At 34.3% G+C, this 15,436-nt stretch overlaps 1 protein-coding gene across 1 annotated transcript in view; it reads right to left on the bottom strand.

The window, feature by feature from the left end:
• Positions 1 to 15,436, bottom strand: part of SNTG2 (syntrophin gamma 2) — a 155,244-nt gene that overhangs the window by 95,173 nt on the left and 44,635 nt on the right. Inside the window, 2 exon segments of the mRNA XM_032683929.1 lie at positions 1,205 to 1,246; positions 1,357 to 1,400. Of these exon segments, the coding sequence (XP_032539820.1) occupies positions 1,205 to 1,246; positions 1,357 to 1,400 (86 nt within the window).

The raw sequence follows: 15,436 nt of genomic DNA, 5'->3' as shown, positions 1-15,436 counted from the left end.
TTCTGAAGCATTTCTTTCAAACTGAAAACCCACCATATTCAAATAAAGAGAACTTTATCTTAACTATTATTTCATAAAAATGCAAAGACATAATTTTGATAGAAGTAAAAAATAAGAAAACTTCCATTCTCTCGGGAACTTTGGCAACAGCCAAATCTCATAGAACCAGCCTCTACCACCTGACTCGTTTACCCAACCCCATTCTGATCATGGTAACAGGCTGTGGTAGTAGAAAAGTCTCTTTGCAGATCTATTTCCTGGCCCACTGAGATCTTTTGAGTTTCCTTCAGCCATATGGCCTACAGTTGTTTTAGGAAATTTTGCGTAATGCTTCGATTGAATTCCCATGTATGTGGCGAGGAGCAGCACCATGCTTTTCTCTTTGATTCCTCACCTCTGCTGTGTTACATCAACAGTTTTGGAGCACTTGGTTCTGAAAAACAATCCTTAAGGGATGTAACTTACCATTTTGTGAGGAATAACTTTCATCAAGTCTAGAGGGTTTTTTATGTGTAATAACAATACAAGCAGCAGGAGGGCAGTTCACCAATACACAATAGACCTGACTCAGTGCTTTACTGAGATTGTCTGTAAGAGATTCAGCCTGATGGTATTAATCAACACCAAGAAAAGACCTGCAAAATCATGCAGCTGCACTTTATCTTGACCTAGAGAGATCACCTCCAAGTAATAAAAGCAAGTTTAGTTCCTCTGGCCATGTAATTTCTGCCTTGCTGATAAGACTGTCAAAGCCCATGTCATTTACGGTTGCTACAGATGTTATTCTGAGATACAGTTGTCAGTGAATCAACTGATAACTGCCAATAAACAGGCAACAGTGGGTAACAATTTTTATCTATACTGCCTTGCACTGCAGACCTGAAAAGCACTGCACATGGACTGAATGTGAACTGGCTTTATCCTCATACAGTCAGTGTGATAAATCAAACAAATCAGTAAAAACTAACCACTACTCAATAAATTATTTTGTTTTGGTTTAGGCCAAATGTTGTATGAAACTATATTTCAAAAATGAATGAAATAACTGGAAAATTTTTAATAATCACATATATGACAAATCTGACTATAGCACTATCTTTATAGTAAAAAAGAGTAAATTAATTTGAAACAAGGTTAGAGACAGAACACTTTGGGCATAAGATATTCTGTACACCAATAAAAAAATCAAAGTGGAATGACTTACCACTTCTTCATGGGTAGCACTTTCTACATTTATACCATTAACCTAAAAACAGATATGATAGGGAGAAAATGATTTGCAATGTGAAAATTAGTTACTGAAATAAAAGCAAGTATGAAACAAAGGTCTGTGGAAAAAAGTGAATGTTTACTGACCTGTATTATTGCATCTCCTATAAATAACATTCCTGTTTGTTCAGCTGTGGGATTACAGAAGGAGTAGATTTTAATTGACAGCAATACTGAAAAAAATGCTATATTCTCTACCAGCAACTGGTTTAACATGCTGTTAGTAATCTTCATTTGAAACTGATTTGGTTGTGAAAATACCAACGGCACAGCAATCAGTATTCATCCTACAAAGGTAATAGATTCCCAGCAATTTTAAACAAATTAAGAGAGCTACTTTCCATGCACAAAGAACTTGTTTAGTGTGGAATGCAAATGTCACTTCTCACTAATGACGGATTTCATTAAATTATGTGGAAAATGTGATTCACACTTTTCATTATTCTTCCACAAAAGGGAAGCAGGAATTTCTGAAACGACTTAGCAATTCCTTTCCCCCTGAACAAATTTACAGGGACTGCTGTAATTAAAGAGGTTGTGCCTAGAATTTAATATAACTCTTTAACATGAAGTTTAAACTATCTTTGTTCCCAAGAATAATGTTATTCCAATGTCCAATTTGCATGTTTCCTGCCCTACAGAGTTAATGGGAATAATGCAGTGAAACTGCAAACAATTCTGCACAGATACAAAGAAAGACATTTTTTGAGGTGTATTCTCTAACTTTTAGGCTTTTTACTTTTTCTGTGGAATTCGAGGATGTTTATCTCATGAAATATTACTTAATTGAAAGTAAGGCTCTGACCCTGCAAAGACTGATAGTATTAAGTAAGACCTATTAGTCTTATACAAGATCTTTCAAGTCACAGCTTGAGGCTTAGAAGAATGCAACAAATGTTAACAAAGGCAGTATTATAAGAGACAGAAATAGAGGTAAAAAAAGAAAGAAAAACTGCATAGAATATTCTCACAATTTCTGCAATACAGCTGTTGCCACTATAAATTCACTTTTGGTACAAAATAGCGCTTTTTTAAAATTAATTTTTTTTTCTAATAGATTTTTCATCACTCTTTTCACAGATAAAAGATAGCAGTTCATTAGCCAATACCTAGGAAATATTTCACTATTTGTTTTAAATAACATGCTACAAGTTGCACTGAAGGTCTTTACCCCACATCTCATCCTACTTTGTATTAAAAATATGCATACAATTTGCAATAGGTGGTATAGAAAAGAGACATCTATGTACAGAAATTGAACTGAATTAAAGCTGTTCAAAACCATTACAAAGTAGCCTATATTGGGTACATACTTTGCTCGAGGTTCTGAGCATTAGGTTGCATATCTCAATACTAAACTTGTTTTCGAGATATTAGTAATATATATACCAATAGTGAAATACACATGAACAATTTTTAATTCAGCACCTATGTTAGGGGCTGTTCTAGAAAAGTGGAACCATACTTGAATTGGAGGTAGAAGGAAGGAGGTGTGTTTAAAATTCCAGTTGCAGGAAAGTAGAAAAGGATAAATTCAAAGGGTGCATACCTTGCCCAATGTGTGTGATTGGTGCAGAAATTTTGATTATGCCTCTATTAGCAAGCTGTTGTGGTTTAAACCTACTGGCAACTATGTACCACGCAGTCACCTGCTCAACCCTCCTTTCAAACCCCACAGCCCACTACCTGCCAGCCCTCAGTGGGATGGGGAGAACTAAAAAAAAAGGTAAATCTTGTGAGATAAGAACAGTTTAAGAATTGAACTAAAGTAAAATATGATAATAGTAGTGGAAAGGAGATAGCGTGTGATAAAATCCAAGAGAAAAAAGTGAGGCACAACACAATTCCTCATCACCAATGCCCATCCCATCCCTGAGCAGTGATTAGCAGCTCCCAGACAATTCCCTCCAGTTTATATACTGAGCATGATGTTCTATGGTATGGAATATTCCTTTGGCCAGAGTGTTATCAATGTCATTCCCATACTCAATACAAAACATAGCACTGTACCAGGAACTAAGAACAGTCCCAGCTGAAACCAGAACAGAATAGGTATGTGTGATGAGGCAGAACAGAGAGAGATCACAAATCAAAGCAGTTGGTGCTGAAGCTCCTTACACCCACACTGTAAGGGTTTCAGGGATTTTAATTGAGATCAGTTAGACTGGGCTTTCAGTCTAAATGCTCTCAAGTGAAGAGAAGCTGCCTAAGGAAAACTATTACACAAAACTTTCTGTTTTGTGGGCTCCTAAGCAGCCCATCCTAAGGCACACCAGTGCCACAGAGTGATGCACTCCTGCTGCCAGTAATAGCTGTAAGAGGCCACAATACACAGAAGCAGACCTTGCTTACAAGTAATGCAGTGGTCCCTGAAACTGAAATCCATGTAAAGGCTGGACATCAACTGAACAACTGTAACACAGGGACAGTCGGTTCTCAACTTCCTTCAGGAGGACAACCCTAATAAGCCAATCCTCTGATATTAGATTGTTTTTGTGGAGGTTGCAGTAGGATTCATGCTCCAACGTTCTGCAGCAAGGCATATGTGTTTGTTTATGCTTCAACAAGTACCAGTCAGCTGATCTGCAGCCACAGATGTGATGAGGATGGCATACGTGGGCAGCAGGCAGTGCTGTTTTCTTGAGGTCCTCATGTTGTCAGCTCTGCTGGATGGTCAAAGCCGCTGTTGCTACTGGGAAGATCAGTTAGAAACAGCAATACAGATAAAAGCACAGTAAAGAAAGAGACATGGGGATGTGAGAGATGAGTTTGGAAAAAATTTCTGTAAGAGATCAAAAGAGAAAAACGTAAGGTAAGAAAGCAAAGCATACTAAGCCAGAAAATGTTTGTGTGAAAGCTGAGATCCTGATGGAAGAGTTTATGGTGAAGATTTGCAGGCAGGTAGTCCTGGATATTCATCTATCTGTGATCCACTGCTTAGTGACACAACAGCACAGTTGTGCAATGCTGTCTAAGACTTCCAAGAAAACTACTTGGTTCTAACAAAAGTTATAATAAAATACATAGACTACTATTTATTTATGCACAAAAGGAAGGGTTAAATTCCAGACACAGGTAAAATTCTTGCGATAGAGCTAGTTAACAACTCAAGGCTTAAAAAGGAAAAGAAGTAATATGAAAAGGTATAAAACTTCAAGGAAGAAAACCAGATAGCTGTTGGATTGTAACTTAGCAGCACTGAAGACAATTCCCTTCGAGGGAGCAATGGAGGTCGAACCTTTCTCATCGAACTGTTGACTGACAGGTCAGCAAAGACTCATTGCTCATTTCACAGGGGTGATGAATACTGCAACATTCCCAGCTACCTTAGGGGTGTTAGTCAATACATTTTATAGTTTAAGGGCACAAAGCAATTATATCCTGCTTGCTGTCTCTAAAAACAATCAAGGCTGTCCACATAAGTAAATGAGAGAAGGAACATTATGTGATCAATACCAAATACTCTGTGAACTGAAACAAAGCCCAGGAAATTGGGACAACCAGGGCATTTACTCTAGAAGTGCATTACACTGCATACTAAACCAATAATGTAGACACCTGCTGCTGCTGTTATGGCAGTGCTTGCACATCTATGGTGAAACACTTTGGGTTTAGACAATGGTCTATAATTTGAAATCAATAATGATTTCTAACAAATGTATGTTCCCCAAATCAAATTCTAGAGGATGTGCCATTACAATGCAGAATTTACAATATAGTTTACAAGTATATTAGAAATAAATTGACTGGAAAAAGTCCTTGGAAATAGACAAAAAAAGCAGTCTCGTTTCTCTAAGGCATATTTAAACCTGAAGACAAAACATCTACTGATGTTTTCATGAAGTCACATGTTCTCTACATGACAAAAATATTGAGTAAATTCTTCCAGGCTATGTGGAACTCTTTCTCCCACTGGTAACATCCTCATATACAAAGACTGCTCTAAAATTATCAGTCATTATGGGTAAAATTAATCAATACTAAAAACAAAATACTTGAGGAAGAGCTTTGGGATATCAAGGAGCATATAACCCTATTCAGTGAAATAATAAACACAACTTTTTCAGAATCCAGTTTGCCTCTTGAAGTTTTATTTGAAATGATATTTCAGTAGCGGTGAATTGAACATGTCCAAAAAAAACCCAACTTTGAAAATAAGTACAAAATAGTGAAAAGCAGAAAGGTACCAGGCTGTAAAAGAAAATGAAGTGTGTGTTACAACAACTAGTGCTACATAACCTTTACTCTACATTTTAATTATGTTTAAAAACATTTAATATTGATTAGTTGCTGTACATTGATTAAATTCAAAAGTGATACTGAATTGAGCAAAGCATGAGAGAAACCTAAACGGGCTTAGGTTGAAATAATGGTATGAAAACAAAAATTTTAAAAAAAAATCTCGCTTTTGAGAATATTAGACTTGAAATACTTTCCTAAATGCAAATGACTCCTCATTCTAATCTTAAAAAAAAAAAAAAAATAGAATCTCTGACAGAGCCAGGAGCTATTAAAAGTTCTTTAGCATTCAGTGAGAAGTGAAAAAAACAAGTAATCCTTTCTAGATTTGCTTCATTTACTTTTGCTATCCACTAGGGCTGTATCAAATTTTCCAAAATTTGCAAGGTTGTGAAATGGAAACTTTACTGAACATAGTCTTGGGAATTTCTGACTTACAACATATTAACTGATGAACATCTCTATGAAGATTTGAGTCTGTAAATAATCTCATGTCCTTGTATTTTTCAAGACTGGTCACAGTACTCAATTTTTATTGAATTCCTGAATCACATGAGAAACACATCAAGTACTATGTCCTATGATAAAAAGTGATAACTACAGTGATGGCTGTAAAGATACCTGCTGCAATATGGGTCAGTATTTTTTGGTTTGGTTTTTTTGGGTTTTGTGGGGTTTTTTGTTTGGTGGTTTTTGTGTTTTTTTGGTTGATTTGGTTGGGCTTTTTTTAAGTCAAGCACTTTGAGATTTTTAATATGTGATTTAAAACAGAACTATATTAACTCAATTATTGAAAACTACCTTGTTAGAGAAGTTTTTTAAAACTGAGCATACTCTTTACAGGACTTTACAGGACTTACATGTCTTCGTTTAAATAAAAAAACCCCAACTTTCTGAATTTCTATTTTTCTATTTTTCCTTAGTTTAGCTTTCTTTCTCGTCTTTATAAGTGCCCCATTTATCTTGTAAAGAAAAGCTGTAAATCAGTTAATAATACAATGTGTTTCATCAAACACTCATGTCATTATTCTCATATGCCAGGTTTCCCACACTGAATAAGTGACAGATGGGAAACTAGGACTCCTTTTTCTCAGTGCCTGTGGAGCAAGAAGTAAGAGATCATCTCATAATCCTAAAACTACTGTATCTACCCATCAAGAAGTAACTTCTAGATCTAAACATCCACAAACCTGAAGCACTGAAGCTCAACATGTTGCTTCGATGTGCGAGACGCACAAAATGCACGAAGTGAGAAAGGCACTGGATGCAGGAGTGGGCAAAGACTGGACATAGCAGGGAATGTCTTTCTACAGGAAAATGCTACAGAACTAAATATGTTTTGAGGATAGGTGACTGATAATGGCTTGGCTCCTTCATCTTCTCCTTTGAGACGACCTTATCAAAAAATAAGTTTTTTTAGAACATATTGTTGATAAAACCATTTTTCTGTTAGTGGCAAGAATGGAATACAACCTGAAAGGAGAACTACTGTAACAACAAATTTCTAATACTTTTGATTGAAAACTATAAAGAGAATAAACATAGCTTTATTACAAACAAAAAAAAATTGTCTTATATTTTATGTATGTCAAAAAGTAAAATGAGTAAGATGTGTAAGGACAATTAGGAATCCCAAGACCATACCAATGGGCATTAAGGAACCTTAACCTTAAAAACAAAATCTGTTTATTCCGTGCCATAGCTTTTAGAAGGCAGATGATATTATAACTGCTTTCTGAGGCTATTTTCAAAATACCACTTTGTTACTATTGCCTAATCATTCAAAGAGCCCATATTGCAGGCAAAACTTGCCAATTTTTAACTGAGCTGGTGGGGACAATGGCTGCATGTATGCCAAAACTGAGAAGACTAGGATCTTTCATTAAACGTGCTTTGAAAAGCAGGATGGAAAAAAGTATTAAAGTTCAGTTTTATTTCTATCCATGTAACTGTTAGGAGGAACTGAGGAGGAATTATCTAAAGGCTTTAGGATGGTTTTCTGATTGCAAACAGTTTTGCAACATGAGCTACATTGTCAGTAATTTACACTATCTGTAAAAAGTACCAGCATACACCATTATTAAATTGACTTCAGACCTACTTTAGGAAACAAAAGGAGAAAAATTCAGATGGTCTGAGTTTCCCACAGAATCCAGGTATTTCTATGACTCGATGCAAGATTCTTCAGCCAAACCAAATGGCAATGGGATTCTTGTACAGTATGAACTCAGTGAAGAAAAGTTCCTTTTCTTTGATTAAGGAAAGAGGCCTAATGTAGCTCAGATCAGCTTGTAGATGTTGCAGCAGAGAGAACCCACCGGAATGGTTATCATGATAAATTCTCAGTAGAATGAAATACTTCCCATTTTACATTCAGTTGCCTTTACAGAAAGACATCAATTATCAAAGCAAGGAAACCAAATTGGAACATTAAGCGTGTAATTACTTTAAAATGTTACCTTTTTAAGAAAAGTCATGACAACTAAGATGTGACAGTAAGAAAAGCAAGGCAGAGGTTTTTTTTAAATGTATTTTCAGAAAATCTGAAAGTACTACATTTATACTGTCATTTATTATTTGGGATACTTGCCTAACCACAGTCCCTTGAGTTTGAAAATAAAAGTAAAACTACTCATGCATTTTAGATAGACATAATTCAGAAATAAGTAGCAATAATTAAGAAGCAAAAGTAACAGTTATAACTATGAATATGTTATATTTTGCTTAAAAATAAGTTCTACTAGTCAAGCATAGTTAAGACTCCCTTAAGAGTCAGTGAAAAGCTATTTAAAATTGCAAAAATGTCGTATTTCTAGAAATATTGTTAGTGGTGTTAAAAGCGTTAAATCAATCTAAACTTGATAATATTTCCAGAGTTTAACAGTTGGCTTCGATGATCTCAGCAACCTTAACAATTCTATGATTCTGTGAATTAGTACAATATTTTAGAGGTAAAAATAGTCGTGTGTATTTTAAAATTAATTAACCATTAGGAGAATAAATTGACAAAGGAATTTAGTACAGTGTAAAGGCAAATGAATCTCATCACACAGTTGCAATATTCTAAGGTATAAGGTTTACACTAATAGACATATGATTAATATCACACATAAAAGACTTTCTGAGCTTAATAAGGCAAGTTATTAATAGGTAACATTATATAAAGAAATTATAGTCTGGCATCTTCAATCTTGTCTTCCAAAATATGCAAGTATGTTTCCTTTAAATTCTATTACATTATGCCAAAAATTTTAAATGCTGTAGAGGTGATGGTGAAACATTGGAAAACAAAGCTGGAGACTAAGGGAGGATGCCCAAAGTAGCAGAAATACAGGCTTTAAATGAGCTACAAGAAAAGAAAAGATGTAGTTCCTAAAATAGCCTAAAAAGTCTTTAGTTCAGAAACCAGTAAGGGAAAGATAAGAACAGTGAAAAGATAAAAATTAGAACTTCTATGAAATTGTCAAAGGATGTTATTAAATTCCTCATATTATTCCGTGTGACATTATCTCCAAGTAGAAGTTAGTTTCATTTGCTCTTTCCATCAAATATCCTGATGATTCTTGACTGCTTCAGCCCCAAAATATTCTGCATGAATTTTACTCTGATTTTAATTAGTATCTTTCAATGCAACAGGAATCTTTAATGCAGTTGAATGATGATTTCTGTCTAGGTGTTTGCTTCTCCAGTTTCTGTACCAAAGCACTGTGGTAAAAGCAAGCTCCAAATCCAAAGTCCAAAATACCATCCATCCTCAGAGGGACATAAGGCAGTTAGTTCTCTCCTGGACAAATTATCTGAAAGTATACTATATAATTCTCTAATTTCCCTGCACAGAATGTCATTAACCTTTTTCTTCATCCTGGACTGTAACGGTGCAAATTCAAATAGTAACTTTAAGTGGTATTTCATTAGATTTCTGCAGTTCATAAGGGAACTACATTGTCAATCAGAGGTAGGTGAATAGAGAAAAGAAAGAAACTGCACATGTAATTGGCATCCTAAGGTTACGGTTTATTCATTCAATTGCTAGCTAGAACACATGACAACTAAAAAGATACAATGTATTTTTCACATTTTTCTCTATTTAGTTTATAGTTTAAGAACGATAGGTCCACTGAAATTGCAAATAATGTTTTTTAGGTTTTATACCTACCTTTTGTGTTTCATAAGCTACAACATGCACCTTCCAATGAGAATTTTCATCATAAAAGCCTATAGAACTGAAATACAATTTTCAGAAACCTTTTGTATTATAACACAGTTATTAAGCAAAGCTAATTATCTTTTTATTGAAACTTGATCTTCTTCACAAGCATGAAGAAGTATTTGAACGTTAGTATGCTCTCTGAATACCACTTCTTTGTACACTTAGCAAGAAAGCATTATCCATTATCAAAACTATTTAGACACATGCATATATACAATATATACATATATGTATGTAAAACCTCAGTTTGGGAAAGTACATAAACAACTGCCTAAATCTAGAGCTGGACAGTTAATCCACTGTTTCTGATTTTTACCCAAACCAAAGAATAGAAAGAAATTTCAAACTGTCCTAAAGTGGAAATGCTTTGGTTTTCTCAGTAAAAATGAATTCTCGATTCATCAAGTTTTTAAATACTAATGCCCTCCCCCCCCCCCGCTTCTAGAACAAAATTTCTAAGTGACTCTGGATTCATCAAGCTTTTAAATATTAATAAAAAAAAATCTCACAGATTCTAGACCAAAATTTCTAAGTGAAACTTACAAATATTTCATTAAAGTTTTCTTCTGTCCAGGAAATATTTATGAATAATTATAATGCATAAAAATATGCATTTCATTCTAACAATTAAAACATTAACATCTTAAAAAAACATTTACTAGATCTGATTTTAAGCATATGCCTGTTCAGCTAAATAAAAACTTAAAAATTAGTTCTCTGCACCCAAGGAATTCTTTATGTTCAGATCAATAATTTAAGCCTATTGCTAAAGTATTTATCCTTCAAAAGAAAAAGTAATATAAATTGTTCTAGAATCTCAACTGAGGAATTCATCATATGTTTCTCACTATGTATATAATGACTACTATTTTCACTAAGTATACAGTGACTGCTACTCATACCACTGGACCTTAAATATGTTCTTAACTATTAGGTTGAATACAAAAACTTTCCTGAATCAGAGAACAAAATAACTTCCTTTTCTCTGTTGACTGATCTTCAATAGTTCATTAAGATGTTCTTTCTCTTAAAAGGTACTGTCTTTTCTGCCTGTCTAGTCTTAAGGAGGCAATGATAAAAGAGAAATACAAAATGCTAAGAATGTTCTTCTATGCCTTCTGAAAATAAGTTTAGAGATAAAGGCATAGGTCCAAGAGAAAGAACAATGAGTAAGATGCTAACTTCATATATCATTAGTTTTCCAATAATAAATAAAAATAACACTGGTAAAGATAATTAAAAATTAAAGCTATAAAATAAAAATGTTTTTAAAAAATGAAGACATTTGCAAGTGATATAATGAAAGAATGTCCAAAAATTAAACACCAACCAACTTAAAATGTCGTCTGCTCTAATGAGGCCTTATGTTCAAAAATGGCATTGTATTCAGTCTTCACCTTCATTAGCACAAGGCATAACACAAATTTTTGATCCATTCTGGTTTCCTTATAAATGAAAGTAACTCTGGCCTAACTCGTCCTTAATATTGAGCTTGCTGGCTCAGTGGAATGAAACACCAAGGCTGATGAAGCCAAGGGGAGTACCGCTGTAGGGATGAAGAACATCAGCTGTTAATACAACTGTGCTGTGCAGCTTGACTGCAATCTCACATCATGCCCACCAACTGGTTCAGACTAGGCTGGGTTACCCTGGCTGTACTATCCTTTGGGATGACTGCAGTCAATGCAAAAAAAAATACCTGGGGTGGAGGTACAATTTCATACTAAACCATCTTTGTTTAGCATGTAAATGAAACTGTTAAAAGCCCTCATCAAACTGACGCCACGTCCTTCAGATGGTCCTGAATACAGGCAGCCAGAACGTGATATTTGGACACAGTCTGTGTTTGCAGAGTACAGGGTTTCAAGCCAAGAATGTTTCAATGGCTGAATGGCCAGAGTTCGTTCCAATCCTGCCAGGGTATACAGTATCCTCAGTCAGCAATGGACTAAATGTGAGTTACAAGCCAACTTTTATCACAGAAGGTGGGAAAATGCATTCAAATTAAGATTTTAATGAATTTTGGCTCTCAAGGGAGAATCTTTTTTGAAAGTGGCACAATGCAGACTAACCCTATTCCATCAGGTTTTATTTAATTTTATTTATCCATTTTCATGACACCTTATGAGCTGAACCCACAGTTCTGTTTCATCATATTATATTATATGAGATATGAGCAGAGCTCACAGCAGTAGTCAGGTTATTGCACCACGTCTCACAAAAATGGAAAGTTGCATTAAGAGGCAACATGTGATTGTTAACTTGATAATTCTGCAACACAAACCAGCAATCTTATTGTTTGATATTTAACAAACTAAAATTTCCATTATATGCGGTCTGTCACTTGTATGTATGAGGAGGTGAGTTTTCAAAGTCTATTCATTTTTACAATCTCCACCCTTTAGATTCCACAAAGTCATTAAGATTCTTTAGTAATCAAAAATGGGAATAACACAGAGAAAGATGTAAACACATGACAGCTTGTACACTTTACCACATTTAGCATCTAAAGATTCTCTGAAGTATTTTTAATGGATCTTGTGAATTCACTGTCAAATAATAATTCTGACTAGAATCATTCCTTTCTAAGTTCAGGATATTCAGTAACAGGACTGAATAGGACACTACCTTTATTTGACTGTAAACCTACAGCAGCCTTTACCCAAATAAACTGTTAATACTAATTACAACACATATATAAAAATACTACAAACCTATAAGCTATTAGCAAATCATCAACTGTTGTACAATGAGAGTACATGTACTCTATTTTAAGCCAGTTTCAAAAGGAAAACAGAGGAAAACCAATACTGCATTAAATTACATAAAAAAAAAAAAAAAAAGAAAAAATCAAAACCCAACACTAGAGAAAGCCTGAATCAGGCCTATAAAATATTACTGAGAAGGTTGAACACCAATATTTCTTTTCATAATCTGGAAGATTATTAGTAATGTTGATAATATCCTGAGTCAACTGGATGACTTGATATATGGGTAGCAAAAAAAAATAAATCCTGGCTTTGGAAGTGAAATAATTACCTATGGGATTAAAATTATTCTGTAGTTAATTATATCACTCTACTTTTAAATTTATAACTGTGTTTGCATTTACTTGTTCTCATTCTGTCTGGCACAGGACTTTTGTCTCTCTGGAACTTACTTTAGCAAAAGCTTAGGTGGTATGAAAAACCCTTTGTTAGAATGGAAGACAGAATCCAGAGAAAAAAATTAAAAGGCCTAAACCCGGTGATGGTCATTGGCATTAGCAAAACTTGCTCTTAATACTGTTGAGGAGGATGTGTTCAGGAAAAATTCAGGACATTCTTTACAGTGATTTGCAATACACTGGACATTAGTCTCCAGCACTGAATGACCACTTTATTTTGTATTTCAGAAATGTAAAATTATGTTCTTGAATTGAGTTTCTGTTTCAGGGAACTTCTTTAGGAAAGTCTTATTGAAGAATGAGCCAGAATAGCTTAATTTGAAATTTAAAAACACAGTGATCACAGCTGAGAGGTCAAAACTGTAAGCATAGCTCTTTATTAACACTGTTGCTATAGAAGTGCTTGTGTTGAATAATGCAATGAAATCCAATTGAAATGTTCATCCTGTATAAAAAACTGAAGTGCAAATGCTGTCAGCTGATGCTTAAGTCAACACCAACAAAATCACTTCTATATTTGAAAAAATTAAATAGTATGAAGATAGTTGACTAATTAATCTACTTAAGATAGTCCAAAGGTTATAGAGATCTAAAAAAGAAGCAACTCCTTTATTCTATTATGCTTCTAGCTTTGGAACTAAAAGATAGTACTCTACCCCAAAAAAAGTAAAGTTGGAAGCATGATTTTAATGTTGTCATATAGCCGGCATTAAGCGTCACAAAAAGTATTGCAAATTGTCAGTCATTTTAGGAAATCAATTCTTTACTCATTAAGGACAATTTTACTCACATAAATTCAAGAATTTTACTCAAGGACTCAAAGTAGTAAAAATCCCTGATAAGAAATCATTATAGGTAAACTACGTACTTTCAAATGGTACTGCAGGATATAATTTTTTTCTTTTTTAAAATTCAGTATATTTGCTTTAAAGTAGCAACTAATCTTACTGCTTAACTCAAAGCCACTTTTGAAGCCAGCCTACAACTTTCACTGTTATTAGTATTTCATGTAATGAAAGACCATTGGTGATTTTTTCACATCATGAATATACAATGTTCAGTCCTAAATTTAGTTTGAGGCAAACCTGTCAGTCTCATCTCTCCCTCATGCTTGACATTTCCTTTCATTATATTCAAAACAAATATTTTTCCATATATTCTTTTAAATGTAAATACATCTGTATTTTGGTATGCATATCCATACATTCATATATATTATATATATATATGGAGAAAGAATGCACATATTTTTAGAAGGCTTCTTATTTTCCCTTAAATAATATTACCAGATTGTTTTCTTTTGCATTAAAGCACTCGAATCTTAAATCAGAAATATTTCCTCAAGGTCACCTGTGGGTTAACTTTGGACATGTTATCTCACTTACTATTAATTATCAGTTAAATATGATACTAGAAAAGTAACGCTGTGAATAGGCTTTGTTATTATCTTCCTCCTATACTGAATAGCAGCAGCACTTCATGATTTGTGAGATCAGATATCCAAAGGAAAAGATTTGCAGAAAAAGGTTTTGTATTTCCAAAATTTTGCTGAAAATCTTTTGATGTTTTTTAAAAATATGCATTTTCTGGAAGAAACAAACAAACAGAAAACTTTACACTATTTTCTGTTGCACAGACATTCAGTAACCAGAATGGGAATGCAGGATGTGCCATGTGCCACAAAAATCATTTATAACACATATCTCTGACCTTTAGCATCTGCAGCACTAAATGAATTGCAGAATCGCTCAGGTTGGATGTCAGGAGTACACCTGAACCATCCCAACACGTGCTGAAAGCAAGCTTGAGATTCACTTCATGCCAGTGGGGCAACTGATACTACATAGACTACTTCCTTCACACCTTGCCAAATGTGTCAATATCTTCATGTTATTCACATTTCATACAGGCTTGCTGTGATACAGCACTGCCTCTGGTTATAACCATTAGTCATTTTGGAGTTTTCCTCGGACAAAAGGATCTTACAAGATCTTAAAACTAGAATTGTCTGAGGAGATATTTTCAAATTTGACAGCTGAGACCATAAAATTGTTGTTGCACTTGTTACTCTAGAAATAAATGCAGTTCAAGAAAAACAACCAGGATGTACGAAACTCTGAATGGAAGTATTCTATATACAAACTCACTACTAAACTTGATTAAGAGCACTATGCCCTAAGAAAGCAGGAGATAGCTTTCCTTGTTGGTGATTAATTTCCTGAACTACTTTCCTTAGACCTGAATGCTTATATTCATTTTATTGTTATTATGCATTTCTTTTATTGGTATAGTTTATTATAGTGTGTATTTAAGGAGCCTATTACTCTTTCATGTACAGTAACACAACTGACATAAAAACACCTTCTCTACCTCACTGCAGAAATGCTATTATAAAATAAATCATTATACTGAGACATTTAAGTACCGTACACAGGAGACTTGAAGCAGTGTTTCCAACAGGGTACTGGCATAGCCAATATTCACTAGGTATGAGATGAAAATGGATTATCAAGTTTGGGTATTACATTTCAAGTAAAATAAGGGCTCCCTGA

This window comes from Chiroxiphia lanceolata, chromosome 3, assembly GCF_009829145.1.
Source record: "Chiroxiphia lanceolata isolate bChiLan1 chromosome 3, bChiLan1.pri, whole genome shotgun sequence".
NCBI classification, from domain to species: domain Eukaryota; kingdom Metazoa; phylum Chordata; class Aves; order Passeriformes; family Pipridae; genus Chiroxiphia; species Chiroxiphia lanceolata.
Note: the sequence above shows the minus strand (reverse complement) of the source record. Positions and strands in the feature narration are given on the sequence as shown.